The sequence below is a fragment of the Staurois parvus genome, unplaced genomic scaffold, assembly GCF_062004578.1.
Source record: "Staurois parvus isolate SC_StPar_1 unplaced genomic scaffold, SC_StPar_1.0 ptg001051l, whole genome shotgun sequence".
NCBI lineage: Eukaryota > Metazoa > Chordata > Amphibia > Anura > Ranidae > Staurois > Staurois parvus.
Window position 1 is genome coordinate 419,818 of NW_028318847.1, and position 21,099 is coordinate 440,916.

The 21,099-nt window shown below is 40.8% G+C and overlaps 1 protein-coding gene across 2 annotated transcripts in view; it reads right to left on the bottom strand.

Moving 5' to 3' along the window:
* Positions 1–21,099, bottom strand: part of LOC149440802 (acylphosphatase-2-like) — a 67,529-nt gene that overhangs the window by 19,506 nt on the left and 26,924 nt on the right. The window contains exon 2 of one of the 2 annotated variants that reach the window (XM_089658021.1): positions 15,413–15,429. The exons of the other annotated variant lie outside the window; for it this stretch is intronic. Within the exon in view, the coding sequence (XP_089514147.1) occupies positions 15,413–15,429 (17 nt within the window). The remainder of the gene's footprint in view (positions 1–15,412; positions 15,430–21,099) is intronic. 2 annotated transcript variants of the gene reach the window in all.

A 21,099-nucleotide genomic window follows, 5' to 3' on the forward strand; every position in this document is an offset into this window, starting at 1 on the left:
TCCTCCAGACCCTACACTTCTACCAGCTTCTTCCTGGCAGCAGCACAAAGTAAGGGGGGTGTACTGTGATGTAAGGGAGGGTGAGGTGCTCTGGACATCTGGACAACTGGCCTTTTGAGGGCAACCATAATGTTGCTTAGCAAGGTGTGTTGGAGTGTCAAAAAAATTAATGGCACCAGAGCGCAACAATAGGGACATGCAATTTTGTGCGCTGCATGATTTGGAGCATGTTCCTCAAGTGTGCCAATCATTACTTGACTTGACAAAGCGCATGCGCGCAAAACATGTTGTCCCAGCAACCGGCCTCTTCCTTCTAAAGCTGCGGCTCCAGCAAGAGTTCCCCCCCCTCCGTCTCTCCACATCGTGGTGACGTCATCCAGGACGCTGGGACGTCGGGTAGACGTGGTCCCTGCACTGACAGGCATTCTACTCCACTGCTTCCCTCTGAGCGGACGGGCCATCCATCTTGGAACCTGGCTTCCTAAAGCCACAGGCTGGTTATTTATTTTTTTACCATATGAATTATTAAAGGCACACCTCCATACAAGGTGTATTATTTTTAGCACAAAACTACACAGCACCTGGCTCCTGTTTATACCAATCATTAGATGTAATGGCTATATTTGGTTTCTTTTTTTAGGCTTTTTTTCCCTCTGTTTACCCTGATGATCTGGCCAATAACACACCTCCTGTATTATACAAACACACTCTGGATGAATGAGCATGGGGGGCATCTTTGGACAGCAGCATTGTCAGTCTGGGGGAAAGGGAGTGTTAGGGCTCATGCACACTGCAGCTCCAAAAAAAACTTTTACAGGTGTACCTCTCTACCTCTTTTTCTGTCTGTCAGCTTATATGCCATACACCCCTGAAAATGCCTATAGTGTGCATGAACACATAGAAGGGAGTTAACAAACAGGGAAAGGTAAAGACTCAAAACAGCTCAAACACCTGTGGGGGCAGCTTATTTGAGCTGCAGTGTGCATGAGGCCTTAGAAGTCCTAGCAGATTTAAATACACTAACAAATTGAAGCCAAACGTCAGCTAACACTTTATAATCAATTTCAGCAAGCAAAATTTTCCTTTTAGGATTAAGGTTTTATATAAATACAATCTGATCATTTTAAGCAGTATTAAGTGGTCTGTCTCATGCCTGTAAATAAAATTATAATAAAAGAGAGGGCTCACCGACCTAGCTCATTACCAAAAACACCATTTATTGAAATAGGTAAAAAGTAGGTCATAAAAGTACGTAATAAAAGCAGAAGAGACCACCTCTATGTTCACAAAGTGAAACCAATGATATGGGAAGTCTGCGTAGGCTGACGCATTTCGAGGGATGAACCCTCCTCTTCAGAGCCAAATTAGGTATGAATAACAGCACACAAACCTTTATTTCTATTCAATAATCACCTCCCACAGCAACCAAAGAGGAAGGGATAAGGGTGGAGTTACAAATCATGCGAGCACAGAGTATATAAGCAAAACAACAGCATCTATAAAGTATTAAAGCAATATATGCCCAGTATGTGAGCATGGACAACGCAAGCCCCCAGAATGCATGGTTTGACCACAATGATTTAAATCACATTATTGATATCATATGCTCTGACCATAGGAAGATATTCCTGTAAATAGGTTCCTGGGCTGTGCTAACACTTGAGTGGTAGTTGATATATGCACAATTTAGCAGAACAAGAACATGTAGAGGGCCCAGTAAAAAATCTATGTATATATAGGTCCACATGATGCTATGCTCCCTTGGAACGCACACCACTCACTGGAGAAGGAAGAACCGGAGAAAAGCAGGTGTATATGCTTTCCTCCCGCACTTCCAGTCGTGATGACATCACTTCCGGTAACGTGATTATGATGTCATGTTCAGGACAGCGCTCCGGTGTCATTTCCGGCCACTACCAGCCCTCCAAGGAGAGCCATCAAAGGGGCAAGTCCCAATGTATAGGGACAACATCCACCTAGTGGGTCTGCTGTCCAACTACAAGTAATCTTTTCCTGGGCCATAACTTGTAAACAACCAGGCAAAAAATTGTAAAAAAAACGTCCAAGCAGGGACCAAATATCAACCCATGCTGACAAGTAAGCCTGACACGTATATATACTGTACATATATATATATATATATATATATATATATATATATATATATATATATATATATATATAAATATAATAATAGTGATCAACATATGTGCATTCCTGAACACTCACTCAAAATAAAATTAATAGATAAATATCAATAGATATAAATATATATAAGCATATTGTCACCTTGGGTGGGGGGCCCATGGAACCCAGCTCACTTTGGAGAGGTGGGGAGACCCCTGTCTCAGCTCCCCATATCCCTCTTATGTGTAAATCACCCTGTGCCTGTTAGGGGTACAGGGTGATCTGTCCTAATGTTATGTGGGCTTTGTCTCAGACTGTTTAGACATGTTTAGGAGATAGGTGGGTGTCAGGAATGGACTTGCCAGTAATGGTGGGACTCACCTGCCTTGTGGGCTGCAGTACCAGGGCTGGCCAGCGGGTGCTCCCAGCAATCAGAGACTCAACCCTGCAGCCAGCCAAACACCTGAAGTTGATTATGCAGGTGTATTTAAGGGATGACCAGACCTGCAGTCTCTGCCTTGGTGTGTGTTTTTCCTGGGCCCTGTATCTTGTTCCTGCATTCCTGTTCCTGTCTGATTCGTTGCTGACCCTGCCTGATCCGGACCTCTGCTGACTTCTCCTGTTTTATCCCTGGCTTGTGACCCCGACCATTCTCTGCCTGACCCCCTGTACCTACCTGCCGATTGTTATTGACCCGGCCTGCCTGACGACGCTTGCATTGTATGTACTGTTATCTGTGGGTGGTTTGGTACGTTTGCACTGTGTTATGTTTTAGTATTGCACTGTGTTTATGTTTGTGTTGTTAGTCTTTAATAAATTATATTGTTTATAACTTATCTGAAGCCTGCGTTTCCCTGCGTCAGTTCACATACCTATGGTCATACCCTGGAGCCCTGACAGTGGGGTTGGGGGTTGTGGATTGATTAATGTTATGTGTATTAGCTCCCTCCTGATAGGACTGTCTGCTGGTGTGAAGTTTGAATACCTGTGGGTCTCTTGTTACTAAATGTAGATTGCCCCACCCTGTGTCATTATGCAGGGAGAGAGGATTGTCCCCTAAGTGTACATATCTTGTATCTGTGTTCAAATAAACTAGTCTACCTCCTGGTTTACTTCAAGACTGGTGTCGTCTAGTCTTGTATGGTTGGCTGTGGTGTCTGTTGTCGGTGTTCGGATGGGGAAGCAGTATTCTAACGGAAGTACTCAAGCACAGTCAGGGTCGGTTCCGTTACACATATAAAAGAAAAAGAAAATTCTGGCTCACTATGCTTAAAATGCATGAATAATATTTCATAAAACAATATATAACCATCCTACATAAAAATTTATAATAAAACGTAATACATATATATATACAGTTAGGTTTATATATATTTGGACACAGGCACAATTTTAGTTTTTTTTTCAGGTATTTAACAAAACATATTCAAGCTATAGTTATAGAATGGATATCAGCTGAAAGTGCACACTCTCAGGTCTAATTTGTGAGTATGCACACCCAAATTGGAAGCAGGGTTTAGGAATTACAGCTTTTAAGAGTAGCCATCCCCCTTTTTTCAAGGGACCAAAAGTAATTGGACAAATTAATATAATCATAAATAAAGTGTTAATTTTTAATATTTTTTTGAGAATCCTTTACTGGCAATGACTGCCTGAAGTCTGGAACCCATGGACATTACCAAAGACTGGGTTTCCTTCTTTCTGATGCTTTGCCAGGCTCTAACTGCAGCTGTCTTCAGTTGATCTTTGTTTGTGGGTCTTTCTGCCTTTAGTTTTGCCTTCAGCAAGTGAAATGCATGCTCAGTTGGGTTGAGATCAGGTGATTGACTCAGCCATTGCAAAATATCCCACTTCTTTTCCTTCCAAAGCTCCTGGGTTGCTTTTGAAGTGTGTTTGGGATCATTGTCCATCTGTACCGTGAAGCGCCGTCCAATCAACTTTGCTGCATTTGGGTGAATCTGGGCTGACGGTATATCTCTAAACACTACAGAATTCATCCGGCTGCTTCTGTCTTCTGTCACATCATCAATGACCCAGTGCCACTGGAAGCTATGCATGCCCATGCCATCACATTGCCTCCACCATGTTTTACAGATGACCTTGTGTGCTTTGGATCATGAACTGATCCAAGCCTTCTCCACACTTTTTTCTTCCCATCATTCTGGTACAGATTATTCTTTGTTTTATCCATCCAAAGAATGCTTTTCCAGAACTGGTCTGGCTTTTTTAGATGTTTTTTTGTTAAAGTCTAATCTGGCTGGTGAGTTTCCTTCACTTGTCTGGATGTTGTGAATGGGTTTTTCTTTACTATAGAGAGGATCCTGCAATCATCCACCACTGTTGTCTTCTGTGGATGTCCATTCCTTTTTATGTTGCTGAGCTCACCAGTGCGTTCTTCTTTCCTCAGAATGTACCAAACAGTTTATTTGGCCACTCCTAATGTTGCTGCTATCTCTCTGATGGATTTGTTTCATTTTTGAAGCCTTACAATGGTCTGTTTAACTTGCATGGACAGCTCCTTTGAACGCATGATGTAGGTTCACAGCAATAGATTCCAAATGCAAATACCACACTTAGAATCAACTCCAAACCTTTTAGCTGCTTAATTGATGAAGAAATAACGAAGGAATAGCCCACACCTGGCCATGAAACAGCTTTTGATTCAATTGTCCAATTACTTTTTGTCCCTTGAAAAAGGGGGATGGCTACTCTTAAGAGCTGTAATTCCTAAACCTTTCCTCCAACTTGGATGTACATACCCTCAAATGAAACCTGAGAGTGTGCACTTTCAGCTCATATCCATTATATAACTATAGCTTGAATATTATTATACAGAATTTATGTTTTGGTAAATACCTGAAAAAAACTAAAATTGTGCCTGTGTCCAAATATATATGGACCTAACTGTATATATACACACTATTTTCAAAAGCATTGGGACACCCCTCCAAATCATTGGATTCAGGTGTTTCAATCACCTCCATGGCCACAGGTGTAAAAAAATCAAGCACCTAGGCATGCAGACTTCTTCTACAAACATTTGTGAAAGAATGGGTCACTCTCAGGAGCTCAGTGAATTCAAGCGTGGTATCGTGATAGGTTGCCACCTATGCAATAAGTCCATCCATGAAATTTCCTTCATACTAAATATGCCACAGTCAACCGTTAGTGGTATTATAACAAAGCGGAAGCAACTGGGAACAACAGCAACTCAGCCAGAAAGTGGTAGGCCACATAAAATAACGGAGTGGGGTCAGCGCATGCTGAAGCACACAGTGCACAGAAGTCGCCAACTGTCTGCAGAGTCAATAGCTAAAGACCTCCAAACTTCATGTGCCCTTCAGATTAGCACAACAGTGCGTAGAGAGCTTCATGGAATCATGGAATGGGTTTCCATGGCCGAGTAGCTGCATGCAAGCCTTACATCACCAAGTCCAATGCAAAGCAATGCAAAACGTTGGATGCAATGGTGTCAAGCATGCTGCCACTGGACTCTAGAGCAGTAGAGGCATGTTCTCTGGAGTGACGAATCACGTATATGTGTCTGGCAATCTGATGGATGTGTCTCGGTTTGGCAGTTGCCAGGAGTACTTGCCTGACTGCATTGTGCAAAGTGTAAAGTTTGGTGGAGGGGGGATTATGGTGTGGGGTTGTCTTTCAGGGGTTGGGCTTGGCCCCTTAGTTCCAATGAAGGGAACTTTTAAGGCATCAGCATACCAAAACACTTTGGACAAATTTATGCTCCCAACTTTGTGGGAACAGTTTGGGGATGGCCCCTTCCTGTTCCAACATGACTGTGCACCAGTGCACAAAGCAAGGTCCATAAAGACATGGATGAGCAAGTTTGTGGTGGAGGTTCTTGACTGGAGCACACAGAGTCCTGACCTCAATCTGATAGAACACCTTTGGGATGAATTAGAGCGGAGAATCCAAGCCAGGCCTTCTCGTCCAACATCAGTGCCTGACCTCACAAATGAACTTCTTGAAGAATGGTCAAACATTCCCATAGACTCTCTCCTAAACCTTGTGGACAGCTTTCTCATTAGAGTTGAATCTGTTATAGCTGCAAAGGGTGGGCCAACTCAATATTGCAGTAAAGGAAGATCCTCCTGCACTAAAAATGGGTCTCTAACACTCAAGCTGCCGACACTAACCTCTTACCTTATGAGTGAAGTGACTAGATAAAACAAAACAGTGTAGCGCTAAATAAATAATATAATATATTGTGAAAAAATATTGAAAAATATATATAAGGCCCCCCAGTGCATAAAAGGGGTATAATATAAGTGCAACACGTGAATTCCATATGGGAATAAATAAGTGCAATGTGACCAGTGTCCTATCTAACACTCGTGACTAACATACTGTACAAACAACACATTAAAACATGACTAAAACCAATATAATGATATATGAATCCACACAAATGAATAAAATGTCCAATAATAGTGCTCAAAATTAGATGCTCATGCAGGTGATGTTAAGTGTGCACTCTGTGCGAATCCTTAGTGGCCAAAATGCCCCCTCACCTCCTTACATCGACCCCACAGGTTCAGCTCGCTCAGTGTATTGCACTGCTCTGAATAGTACCAGGATACCTTCCAGGTCCACTTCACAGTAATAAGCGCTTCAATCCTTCCTTATATTGCACAGCCAATAATATTCTCTGTTGTGCCGTAGTGCAGAGAAACTCAGCAAGGCAGAGACCAGATCCTTAGAAGGACAGATCTTCAATGGACCAGATCCTTAGAAGGACAGATCTTTAATAGACCAGATCCTCGAAAGATGAGCCCCTTAATAGATCAGCCCTTTGGATCCTCAATGAGTGGGCAAGCTTTTATTTCACCGGCTCCCCCATGCTCGGTGTCTCTGCAGACTTCAGATGAAGCCTTTCTTTTCTGGGAAGCTCTGAATGGTCTCAGGTGTAGCGACAAGATGTGTCTCCCCATGTAGATATGTCCCCCTGAAGCAATACTCTGAGTGAGATGACCCTGTAGGGTCCATGTAAGGAGGTGAGGGGGCATTTTGGCCACTAAGGATTCGCACGGAGTGAACACTTACCATCACCTGCATGAGCATCTAATTTTGAGCACTATTATTGGACATTTTATTCATTTGTTTGGATTCATATATCATTATATTGGTTTTAGTCATGTTTTAATGTGTTGTTTGTACAATATGTTAGTCACGAGTGTTAGATAGGACACTGGTCACATTTGCACTTATTTATTCCCATAGGGAATTCACGTGTTGCACTTATATTATACCCCTTATATGCACTGGGGGGGCCTTATATATATTTTTCAATATTTTTTCACAATATATTATATTATTTATTTAGCGCTACACTGTTTTGTTTTATCAACTCAACATTGCAGCGTACGAACTAAGACTGGGATGCCATTAAAGTTAATTTGCGTGTTAAGGTCGGCATCCCAATACTTTTGGCAATATAGTGTATGTATACAGTGTGTATATATATATATATATATATATATATATATATATATATATATATATATATATAAAAATATATATATAAATGACAGATATGGGATTCTGTGTAAAAAAGGAAAAGAGAAAAAACACAAGGGAGAGGGAAAGAAAATGTACAGTATGTGCATACACTATTATGTGCATGAATATTAGCACAACAGGCCCCTCTCCATGAATACATACCCAATACCTAATAGGTACACAAGATATGGTGGTATGCATACTAGAAAAACAAAAGGTCCTCAATGGGAAGATCACTAATAAAAACTGAGTAGGTCTACAATTAAAATTAGAATATACTTGTGTACACTGTATTTTTGAGAGATGATGGCAAACTACTAGCTGGAGAAAATTCCTTCCCTTAAAAAGGAGTCACTGTAGAAGAAGGAAGAACTTAATCCTCCACAGAGAAAGCAAGTGGGAATTAGGTAGGGTCATGGGGAGAATTATAGAAGCTAACAGGGAGAGGAATACCAATGATAGATGTCTTTACTTAAGGGTCGGTCCCAACTAACGATGTACTATGGAATGTATTTAGATTTCTTCATTCAATGCTTTTGGGGACAAGGACCCTAATGTAAAGATCATTTATGCTTCTCTCATACAAAGATACTGATACTTCTTACCATTATTTAAATCTTTATCCATAGTGTGGCAACCTTGTTTTGAGTTGCCTTAAAAGTCCTAGTACAAATTGTCGGGAAACATATCTACTTTTATGTTTGCTTATCCTGATCCTTAGGGCACAAGAAGTGCGGCCTTCATAAAGTATAGCTGATAATAAAGAGACATATCTCCCCAGGAGAGGAGCCCATTTGCTTTTCAATAACACCAAAGGAACAAATACTGTATATCCAGGGAGGTTTGTGTGGATTCTCCTACCACCACGACTATATGCACCCAGTCAAATGCTACCCCATGCAGGCAGCCTACATCTGATACTGCAATCAGTATTTTCCAAGACTGAACTCAATTCACTTAGAAAAGGTTTGAACTTTGCTCCCAAAAGCTCACCAAACCTTTTTGAAATATTTTTAGACCTCAACAAATTAGTGCACAACCTAATTGTAAGAAGATATTATGCACTTAAAGATGAGAAACAGGCTATAGGTGGTGACATGTTGGCCTCCTCATCCATTTCCTTGGAGGATTCCATGTTAGGGGCTCTTGAAGATTTGTAAACAGAGGGTGCCTGTGATAAACTTGAGCCTCTTCCCCTCCACTTAACAACAGATACGGAGGTGAAACATACTAATTTTAGACCCTCTTCTTCCTTCTATCCTCATAGGATAAAAGGGAATAATATTTCCACCTTTTATGATATGGTGTTTTAGAGATTTAAAGCAATGTGTACTGGGAAAAAGATTAAATATGGTAATAATCAGGTAAATGACAGAGAAAGCGCCCCTTAAAAGTCTGAAGAGTATGAAAAATATTATCATTAGACAGGCAGACAAAGGTGTAGGCCTTGTGGCACAAGATAAAGAGGCTTACCTCTCAGAGGCTACAATATTAATAGAAAATCAAGATACCTACAAGTGACTCCCTTGTGACCCCGTGACCAAATATAAAGAAGAACTTAAATGCCTGCTGGATAAGGCCCTTATAGATAGAGTACTAACCAAGAATGAGTATTTGTTTCTCTTGAGAAAACACCCTGTTACACCATACTTCTACTACATACCGAAAATACATAAAAGCATGGCCAACCCTGCAGGTAGACCAATTATTGCTGGAATTGATAGTCTGACCAGCAATCTTGGCTGCTATATAGATTGCTTCCTCCATGATTTGGTCATTAGTTTACTATCTTAAGTTAAAGACTCCAGCCACATACTTGAAATACTATCCACCTATAAGTGGTAGGAAAGTTATCGGTGGCTTTCATTGGATGTATCTTTATTATATACATTGATTCAACATGAATTTGGCCTGTGCGCGATTATTATCATCTCGCAGAAGGTCAACCGTTTTATCGAGAACAAGCACAGTTTCTATATGATAGCACTGAATTCACGCTAACCCATAACTATTTTTTGTTTATGGGTAAACATTACAGACAACTCAAAGGTACAGGTATGGGGGCCAGGTTCGCACCAAGTCATGCCAATCTCTTTATGGGTTTTTGGGAACTCCATCACATCTGGGCCCACAACCTGTTTTGGGCGAACCTGGTCCTCTATGCACAATACATAGATGATATTATTATGATTTTGAATGGGACAGATATAGAACTGGAAGGCTTTCTAGCCCACTGTGCCAATAATCCATATGCTATTTTTTTTTTTACACATGTGCTTGATGCTACATATTTGATCTTTCTTGACTTGGAATTGAGAGCAGATGAGGACGGACCATCCTCTCCAGGACTCATTTCAAGCTTAGCACAGGCAATTCATATTTACATGCCCAAAGCAACCACCATTCTAGGTGGATAAAAAACATACCTTTTGGTCAATTCTGTAGGCTTAAATGCACCTGCAGTTGTAGAGAGGACTACGGAGAGCAGAGTGCAACTCTGAAAAGGAAGTTCATAGAGAAGGGTTATGATGAAACACACATTGAAAAAGCGTATGATAGATATTGGAAGTCATATGATGGGGTATCTGAAGAAGTAAACAGGAATCAGGAAATGTATAATGATCAAAAATTGGGTCATATAAGATTCTGCACTAAATACAATAACAAGGCTGCAATGTTACAAAGGATCCTTAAGAAAAACTGGAGGATCCTTAAACAGGATCCCTGGTTGCGGGATCAGTTACCTGACCATCCAAACCTGGTTTACAGAAAACCTAGAGACCTTAGGAGCATGATAGCACCCATTAGATTAAATAATAGCAATAGAACGAATGGTTTAAATAGCCAATGGACCAAAGTGTTTAATCAGAAAGGTAGCTACAAGTGTGGGGTAACCAATTGTGGCACCTGTGCCCATATGTTTCATCATAAAAAGGCAGTCACAGAGGCCAATGGAAACACCCACCCTATCAAACAATTTATTAATTGCAGCTCCTCCTATGTAGTATATGTTCTCCTGTGTCCATGCAGCTTACTTTATGTAGGCCACACTTCTTGTGCCCTAAGGGTCAGGATAAGCTAGCATAAAAGTAGCATCAGTTGTGGGAAAGCATATACTCAGTTCCTCCTCACTTCCTCCAAGTACACAATGGAATTATATAAGGCCTTAGAGAGTTTGGTATAGAGGCCATGGATAAAGATTTAGATAATGGTAAGAAGTATCAGAATCTTTGTATGTGAGAAGCATATTGGATCTTTACATTAGAGTCCTTCTCCCCAAAAGGATTAAATGAAGAAATCTAAATACATTCCATAGTACATCGTTAGTTGGGACCAACCCATAAAGTATTACTAAACTGAGCACGTGCATGTGGCTAAGGCTTCAGTCTGTCTTATCGGAGATAAGACATGGACATTTGAACAAGAGGAGGGGCAAACAAGACAGGATCAAATGGCCTCTTTACACAATGCAGAGGATTAACCCCTTAGGTTCCACAGTGAGTATAAAAAGCATGCTTTACATATACAGACTGATTTTACTGTTATAGATTTGGTAATACTTTAATTAAAGAACAGCTACATCTATCATTAGTATTCTTCTCCCTATGAACTTCTATATTTTTTCCCCATGACCCTCCCTAATTCTCACTTGCTTTCTCTGTGCAGGATTAAGGTCTTCCTTCTTCTACAGCGACTCCTTTTTAGAGTATACCTACTCAGTGTTTATTAGTGACCTCCCAATTGAGGACCTTTTGTTTTTCTAGTATGTATACCACCATATCTAGCATACTTATTAGGTATTGAGTATGTATTCATGGAGAGGGGTCCTTTTGTGCTAATATGCATGCACATAATTGTGTATGCACATATCACATACCTGGTGATGGAGATGAATGGAGAGAGGGCTTCCTTTGTGGCTAAGTTCCGGACTCCACTGAGAGTGGGACAACGGGAGTCAGGCCCAAAGTTGCACAGGTCACCTGTAGGAGTGCTGGTTGGTGGTCCACTCAGAAGCACAGCTGGTGCACGGAGATAGGTCTGCAGACAGGAGGCGCCTGTGCGTGGTATGAAAGCCCTTCCGGGATTTAGATGTTTACTGGGTAGTCGGTTCAAGCCAAGGTCAGGTACCAGATGGGAATCAGAGCAGACGTAGTCAGATGGGATAGCTGAGGTCATACACAGGGGAGCAACAGAGAGAAAGTATCCGTAAGCCAAGTCGAGGTCAGATCGGGGTAAGGCATAGTAGACAAGTCCAGGAGCAAGCCAAGTCGGTAACAGGAAATCACGGGTCAAAGTCACAGGAAGCAGGAACAGGGCACGGGGAGCTAGAGATCATCCAGCAACTTGAGGAAGTGATAAGCCTCCTTATAAAGGCTGTCTGGCACCAAACTGAGGCTGATTTGTTCTTCTGCGGCTATGCAGAGTACTGGCAGAAATGCCAGATCTTCCAGAACCAAAGAAAAAAAAATGCTCTGCTCTCGAAACTGGCTACTGGCATCTGACAGCTGTGCCAACCTGACAGTTATTAAATACAGTTAGTAAATACATCAACATGGGCTGTGATTGGCCAAAGCATTGCACCTGACCTGTGATCAGGTGCAGTGCTTTGGCCAATCACAATGCACTGCACAATGTCAGGGCGCCCTTACCATTCATGTGTTCGCTGAACACACGAATGGCTGATGTTCAACTCAAACATCTAGCCAAACCCTACCCAGGAATAGAACACTTGCAGTTGGACAGCCAACCCACTAGGTGGATGTTGCCCCTTTGATGTCTCTCCTTGGAGGGCTGGCAGGGGCCAGAAATGACACTGGAGCGCCGGCCCGGACATGACGTCATAATCATGTGACTGGAAGTGATCACGACCCATTTACAGGAATATCTTCCTAGGGTCAGAGCATATGATATCAGTAATGTGATTTAAATCATTGTGGTCAAACTGCCCACTCTGGGGGCTTGTGTTGTCCATGCTCACATGCTAAGCATATATTGGGTAAACACTTTATAGATGCTGTTGTTTTGCTTATATATTCTGTGCTCAAATGATTTGTAACTCCACCCTTATCCCGTCCTCTTTGGTTGTTGCGGGAGGTGATTATTCAATAGATATAACTGTTTGTGTGTTGTTATTCATACCTAATTTGGCTATGAAGGGTTCGTCCCTTGAAACGCATCAGCCTAGGGCGCTACACAGACTTCCCATATCATTGGTTTCACTTTGTGGACATAGAGGTGGCATCTTCTGCTATTATTACATGCCTATCTATTATATATGTTTGTGAGTAGATGACCTACTTTTTACCTATTTCAATAAATGGTGTTTTTGGTAATGCACTAGGTCGGTACACCCTGTCTCTTTTATTATAATTTCAGGTGTGCTGCATGCAAATGTATTGAGTAACAAGGTAATAGTATGAGCGAGCAGAGTGAACAAAGAGTCTCATCAGTCAAAACACCTGTAGGGGAAAGTGTACTGTAATCCTAAAGCAGAACATAGATGATTCAACCATGAGTGGAAGGAAAGAAAATTGTCTAATTCCTCCATCAACACAGTCAGTGTTGATGTAGGAATGCCTCCCACAACACTATGGTGATCTGCCTGCAGGGAAGGGAGCTGGAAGCTTTCCTGGCTAGTGGAACACAATGATTACTACTAATGACTATAGCCGCTGTCAGTAATGGCATGTAGAAAAATCTGACAGGCTTGTTGTACACATTTCGATCAGTGGATTGACTTGGGTACAATCAGTCTGCCCATACATGGATTGAATCTTGGATGGTCCCAGCTGAACTGGCTGAATTTAACTCCATATATGGCTGGCTTAACACATTTCCTGCCCTAGTGTGAAAATGTTGCTTTTCCATAGAGACTGTACAGTGGGTGAGCAGTGTCACCATAGGACGGGCAGTGTGTTACTGACAGGACCATCAGATTAAAGGAAAAATGCCTGAGAAAAAGAAAACGAATGCAGCCACCGCATTTGTTGTCTGGTAAGTTGCAATATATTACATTTCCATTCTTAGATTTAGATACTCAAACCATTTTTGGTAATCATCTGCTGACACTCATTTCACCTGAGCATACCCTCCTCTGTTTGTACACTCCTCTGTCTGTTGACATTGAGCTGGAACAACCTGTATACCTACATCCTCCTACCTGACCTATCCATCTACCTCCTCATACCTGACCTGTCCACTTACCTCCTTATACCTGACCAGTCCACTTACCTCCTCATACCTAACCTATCAACCTTCCTCCTCAAACTTGACCAGTCCACCTATCTTCTTATATCTGACCTGTGAACCTATCTCCTCATACCTCACCTATCCACCCACCTCCTCACACCTGACCTGTCCATTGTAAGCCCCCAAGGAGACCACAGCGCATCATCATGACCTCCAATTTCTCCCATACAACTGTATATTGTCATGATTGTTTGTTTGACATTCATGTATTGTCATGATCACCCATTTTTTGCCCATGTATTCTACTGTTGCAGCATTAGTGAACTCACAGCAGATACACTGCACTGCCAAAGTCTACAGAACACAATTAAGGAGGGAGGGGGGAATTTATGGTGGAGGTGGTTTCCTTTTTGGGAGTGAGTGTATGTGTGTGTTTGGGGACGATGTAATGCAGGGAGGAGGGGAATTTTGTTTGGAAGGCACTCTGCGTTACCTACTCCTGACCCTTACACTCTGTGTGTTAGTCCTGAACTCTGCCCTCTGTGCATTACTTTCTCTTGACCCCTGCATTCTGTGCACAGAATACAGGGGCCAGAAGAAATAAATGCAGTTCTGTCCCCTGCACTTGGTGTGTTACCCACTTCTGACCCTTGCACCTTGTGCAATACACACTCCTGACCTCTGCACTCTGTGCATTATGCGCTTCTCATCCCTGCACAGTGTGTGTTACTTACTCCTGATCCCTGCAGTCTTTGCATTACGCACTCATGACTCAGAGCAAAGAAGGCAGTGTGCTGTGTGTGCCACTATTAATCCTGCTCCCTACTTTGCCTATGTCCCACCCCAATTACAAGTGAGCCTGGCCATCTTGAAAACATGGTCATCTTACCTATCTGCCAATTGTTTTCTGGCAGCCCTGTTTTTTTTTTACTTTCATACTTTCATCAGCTTAAAAATCAAAGACAGAACACTAAAGCTGTCCATATATGGATCAAAATTCATCTGGTTTAACAGGGACCAGCTAAACTTTGATTAATGTATGGGCAGACTGGTTGTACAAACATCTACTGTTCAACTTCTGTACTCCATCCTGTCAGTATTTTTCTTCTTGCTTAGTACCCAGGCTATCACCAGCATTGTGATGGAGGCGAAGTCTCCCCACTGTCAGAATACAGTGACACAGCAGGGAGGATTCACCGATCCAATGCAAATGTGTGGATGGGTGAATTGGGTCATTTTGCTTTTTGTTCAACCCACTGGTTAAATGAAAAGATATGCCTAATCTATGGGCTGCTTAAGACCTATGTCCCACTAGCGAGGCAACAAGAACACTCACTTGCTCCTAAACCAATACACTCTCACTGGCTGAACTAGTGTCAAAGTCTTGCTGCTCCTTTGCTAAGAAATTCTCCAGTATTTCATACAGCAAAGCTCCAACATTAGGAGCCGATGACAATTTACTGCCTGTAAAAGGATCACTAATGTGACCTGGCTCTAATTCAGATTTCTCATACAAACATAGCACAGCAAAATGTTAAACCTAGCAATAAAACATACAATTATGTAAATAAATACATACCTTTCTGAAAAATACTCCTGTCAGAAAGAATAAGAATATTAGTACTAGGCAATGTAGGAAATAAAGTTTTACCATTGTTGAAATTTCTTTTTGCTTTTCACTCATTTATTAAAGTGTTACTAAACCCAATAAAAAATATATAATATTCAATACCTTCTTCTGCTTTTATACCTTCTAATAGCAGCATCTTGTAGTACATCCTAAATAATACTTTTATAATAGGCTCTACTCAAACTTCCTTAATGATGATGACTATGTAGCTATCCTCCTCTGTGGGCTCTAAGATGGACTATAGTAATATGTGCTAACGCAGTCACGGTACGTAAAAGCACAAAACACCACCCAATCTTAAAATCACTGTCCACACAGAGGAAGTTTGCAGGTAATTAAAGTCAATGTCTGGTGGGGATTATACAGTAGTTGTGACAGTCAAGCAGTTTGACAGAAATTTTGTGCCAGACCTTGTTGTCTTACACTTCTGAGAGATACCAACTTTGAAGGGGAACTTAATGTATTTGAGCACCACAAACTGAAAGTTAATTTTTAATATTCAAAGCAAACTCTCTTATCCATCCATGTCTCAATGCTTTGTTTTGTTGAGAAATCATTTTGAAAAGCATTTACTTTCTGGAATCCATCTGCCCTTAGCTCAGACATGCAGACAGAATGGTGTGCTCAGCTGAGAAAGCCCTGCTCCCCTCCTCCAAATGAAAGAAAAAATGCCCATAAAAACTCATGGAATGTATGAAATCATTTGGCCTAGGTCAGAAGCAAGGAAGCAACTGAAGAAATGTAAAGTAAAATATAATGCCCATACATGGATTGAATCTTGAAGTAAATATAATGTATTTTATAGTTGCAAAAATGTCAAAATAATTTCCAAGGACACTTTTTTATGTGCTTCAAGCCATTGTAGGTGGAGAATGTACTTTAATTAGAGGCGGGTCACTCATTTAAAATTAGTATGGTTCTTCAAGAAGCATATTGTACAATTTAAATTTAAAAATCTTTTTATAAAGGATGATTTACACTAATAGCTACAGAAACACAATCAAGAAGGTGTTGTTCATTAGTAATAATTTTATGCATTTGCTTAGCAATGTCATGTTTGGAAGATAATTTGCTCTCATGACAATGATGACATTTTGAATTTTCTTGGACAGAGTGGTCACCAAGACAAACAGATGGGTGTGTTCCTCCAGTGGGGACACTGACAGCAACAACATCCTGTGGAAACAGAAACAACACCACCTGTGCTCAGGAACCCAGATCAAGGGTGGGTGGGTGGATAGACCACTTATGGAAGTTTGTCCACCAATGGATTAAAGGTTATGCAGCTCTTAACAAGGCTGGGGAAGCCTGACCAATACTGCAAAGTGAAACAAAAAGAAAGCGCACCAACCTTGCGCATTACCTCAATACAAAACTGTGCTTTTATTGAAATCAGATATATACTCACAAACAAAGCAGTAAAACAAGCGTATCAGATCCTCCAAGGAACATTATAGTGCAAGACCAGTGCGAGTCACATCAAGGGGGAGAGACTCTCAAAGTTTCTCTGACGCGTTTTGAAGGGGGTCCCTCCATCCTCAGAGCTCTCATTTCAATAAAATCACAGTTTTGAATTGAGGTAATGTGCAAGGTTGATGCGTTTTCTTTTTGTTTTACTTAGCAACAACATCCTGGCAGAGGGTCTAACCCTTCCCTTCTCTATCAAAAACAAAAAAAAAGGGGGGGGGGTTGCCTTTATATACACTACAAACAAAAACAACAACAAAACTCTGGTAGTGATAATATATATTTAAACTGTTGTCGTTATATAAATCGTGTATAATAATAACTACTGATCCCAATGTTTTCAAGGAGGCCTGCAAATATTAACTACAGGAACAATCATTCTGCATAGTACATAAAGGTGGAAAAATGGGAGTAAAAAATGCTCCAGGATTAGTAAGCCGTGGGAGTAAAAAAATGGGCCAGCGTCATTGTTTGTGTCAGTGGGAGGAATAGAAGAGCCCTATCGTTGGTGTCAATGGGAGGAATAGTCCCCAAATGTTGGTGTCAGTGGACAGAATAGTGCCCCATCATTGGTGTCAATGGAAGTAATGGTGCCCCATCATTGGTGTCAATAGGAGGAATAGTGCCCCATCATTGATACCAGTGGAAGGAACAGTACCCAATTGTTGGTGTCAGTGGAACTAATGGTGCCCCATCGTTGGAGTCAGTGAGAAGAATTGTGTTCCATCGTTTATATCAGTGGAAGGAATAGAACCCCATGGTTAATATCAGTGGTAGGTATAGTGTTCCAAGGGCTGGTTAAAGGCAAGCAAAGGATAGCAGTTTGGAGACCACTGCAATACACTCAAGATACCTATGCTACTAAGCACAGTCATATTGTTACATTGCTGTGAATCTAACTACTAGTGAAGCAAAATTGCAGCTCTAATGCAGTCTGGATGGTGCAATGGCCATACATACAACAGTGATATATAACTGACATTTTGAAAACATCCATGTACAATTTGCTGCTATAGAAGCTACATATCCTAATTATTAATAAATGTAACTTTCCAAAAAAGAGGTAGATGATTTAAAACACATGAGACAAAAGTAAGGATTTGAACCACAGCAACAATCTAGTATATGTTTCAGAAGTGTTGGAACAGGAGGAGGTGCCATGTTGGAACAGGTATTGGGGGGGGCAGTGGTGGAAAAGGAGGCAGTGCAGTGGTGGAACAGGAGGGGCGCAGTAGTGGAACGGGTATCCAGGAGGAGATGCAGTGGTGGAACAGGAGGGGTGCAGTGGTGGAACGGGTATCCAGGAGAGGATGTAGTGGTGGAACAGAAGGGGCACAGTGGTGGAATGGGTATCCAGGAGGGGATGCAGTGGTGGAACAGGTATTCAGGAGGGGGTGCAGTGGTGGAAAAGGAGGAGAGCAGTAGTGGAACAGGAGTTCAGGAGGGGTTACAGTGGTGGAACACGTGTGGTTGTTGAGTATGTGCATGGGGGTGCAGTGTTGATGGTGTTCAGAGGGTATAGAGGTGGAACAGGTGTGCAGTTGTGAAACAGGTATGCAATTGGGGTTCAGTGGTGGAACTAGAGATTTCCATTTTTTGCAAAGCCATTTTTTATTTTATCCTGCTAAAATTGGGGGCAAAAAATTTGGAATATGTTCATTAAACAATGATAAATAATATATCTATAAAATGGTATTCAAACTATATAACATGAAAACCTTATTGAATGATTTCTGAGACTTTATGTAAACCCCTAAATTATTGCAAATTCTCTCAGCTGAAGACAAGCAATTCCCAGAATACAATACAAGTACCACTACTTCTCCATGCAGATCTCAAACAAGATATATCTGCATTTCTGCCACTAGGGGGCACAGCAGAGGAAAGGCTCCAATTTAGTTTGCATGTGCCCTCTATATTTTACCTCCTACAGTTGGGTGATTGTTTGGATATAGTAGATAATGTTTCTGTCCTGTCAGGCATTAATTGACAGGTAAGAGGGTACATTTGTCTGACAAATTAGTTTATCTTTATAACATTTAAATGATTAATATTAGTATTCTCCACCATCATAGCTTAATGTTTACCTATAGTCTGGTCAGTAAATAGTTTTTTCTCCTCTCAGTAAAATGGTGAGACCAGCATCTAGAGTTTGGAGACATTTCCACAGCACAATTTCTGCTAAGATCAAATTTGCAATTTGCAAATATTGTGTGAAAAAATATTTTTTCCCAAATGCTACAAGGATGTCAAAACACATCCTTGCAGAGGTGCCCTAAAACATTAACATATACTTTATGGAATTAAATGATGAGAACCATAATAAAAAGTGCTTTTCCCATTCCAGAAACACTCTATCTGCTGCTTCTGGATCATCACAAAATGTTCCGTCACCAGCAGCATCTTCAAGTATGGAAGTGTTACAAACCACTGCCTCCCAAAAATACACAATACTTTCATTTATAGATAAACTGACACCTGAAAATCAGGAGAACAAGCTCTTCATAAAGCTGTATATACTGTATGCTTCTGGATCAACATTGTCAATAACTAAAAATGAATATTAGCGGAAAGCTTTTAAATTAGGGAAAATGGGGGATTACCTGTTCTCACGTATAGTTAAAATGTTCTTAACATATACAGTCCTTGTTATTCCATTTTTTTTATAAAAAACACAATTTTAGAAAGAAAATTTAATTTATTTACTGAATAACCTGTACTTTTATTCAATGTATAGTACTTTTATTTACACTGCGTTTCATGTTCCAAGTGTAACAAAATGACTTTCAAGATGTAAAACTACTCCACACTGAATTTTTTTTAATTTTTCCAAAAAATTTAATTTTTTTCTGGAAAAAACTGAAAAATGTTTAAAATTCTTCAAATATATTAATAGTAAAAAGGTCCGGTCCGAGCATGTACACCCTTTACAAAATAATCTAGAGTGGGTGACTGGGGACAAAGAGAAGGCAAATTTATTAAATACCTTCTTCAGCTCTGTGTATACAACGGAGCATGGGGGAGCTCTAGTCCATAATGGGCATGGTATTGACACAGCTCCAGATCATCCACATTGGCTCACAATTGATATTATCCAGAAATATTTAGACAGAATAAAGGTGAATAAAGCACCTGGACCGGATGGCATATACCCACGGGTCCTTAAAGAATTGAGCTCTGTCATTTCAAAGCCATTGTTTCTCATTTTTAGGGACTTTTTAATGACTGGCATAGTACCACTGGACTGGCGTAAGGCCAATGTGGTGCCAATATTTAAAAAGGGGTCAAAATCTTTACCAAGTAATTATAGACCTGTTAGTTTAACTTCTATAGTTGGGAAGATACTGGAGAGTTTAATAAAAGACCACATATATTTTAAGCAACAGAGAGCATGGATTCATGAAAGACAGAAGTTGTCAAACAAAGTTGTCAAACAAATCTGATTTCTTTTTATGAGGAAGTGAGCAAAACCTTGGACAGAGGGGTGGCGGTGGACGTGGTATACTTGGATTTTGCAAAAGCGTTTGACACAGTTCCCCACACACGGCTAATGTGTAAGGTAAAGTCTACAGGCCTGAAAAAATCAGTATGTAAATGGATAGAAAACTGGCTAAAAGATCGTATTCAGAAAGTAGTGGTTAATGATTCATACTCTGAATGGTCTAGGGTTGTCAGTGGTGTACCCCAAGGTTCAGTGTTGGGACCCTTACTTTTTAATATATTTATAAACAATATAGGGTCTGGGATTAAAAATATCATTTCAGTCTTTGCAGATGACACCAAGCTGTGCAGTGGAATAATGTCCTTACAGGATGTCTCCAACTTACAAGCCGACTTCAATGCACTGTTTAAATGGGGAACTATGTGGAAAATGAGGATGGTGGAGAAGGATCTGGCAGTTCTGGTAGATCACAAGCTTAATAATGGCATGCAATGCCAAGCTGCGATTTCTAAAGCGAGCAAAATCCTCTCTTGTATTAAAAGAGGTATAGACTCCAGAGAGAGAGATATCATATTACCCCTGTACAAATCATTAGTAAGACCTCATCTGGGATATGCAGTTCAGTTTTGGGCACCAATTCACAAAAAGAACATTGGGGAACTGGAGAAAGTACAGAAAAGGGCAACCAAACTAATATGAGGCATGGAGGAGCTCAGATATGAGGAAA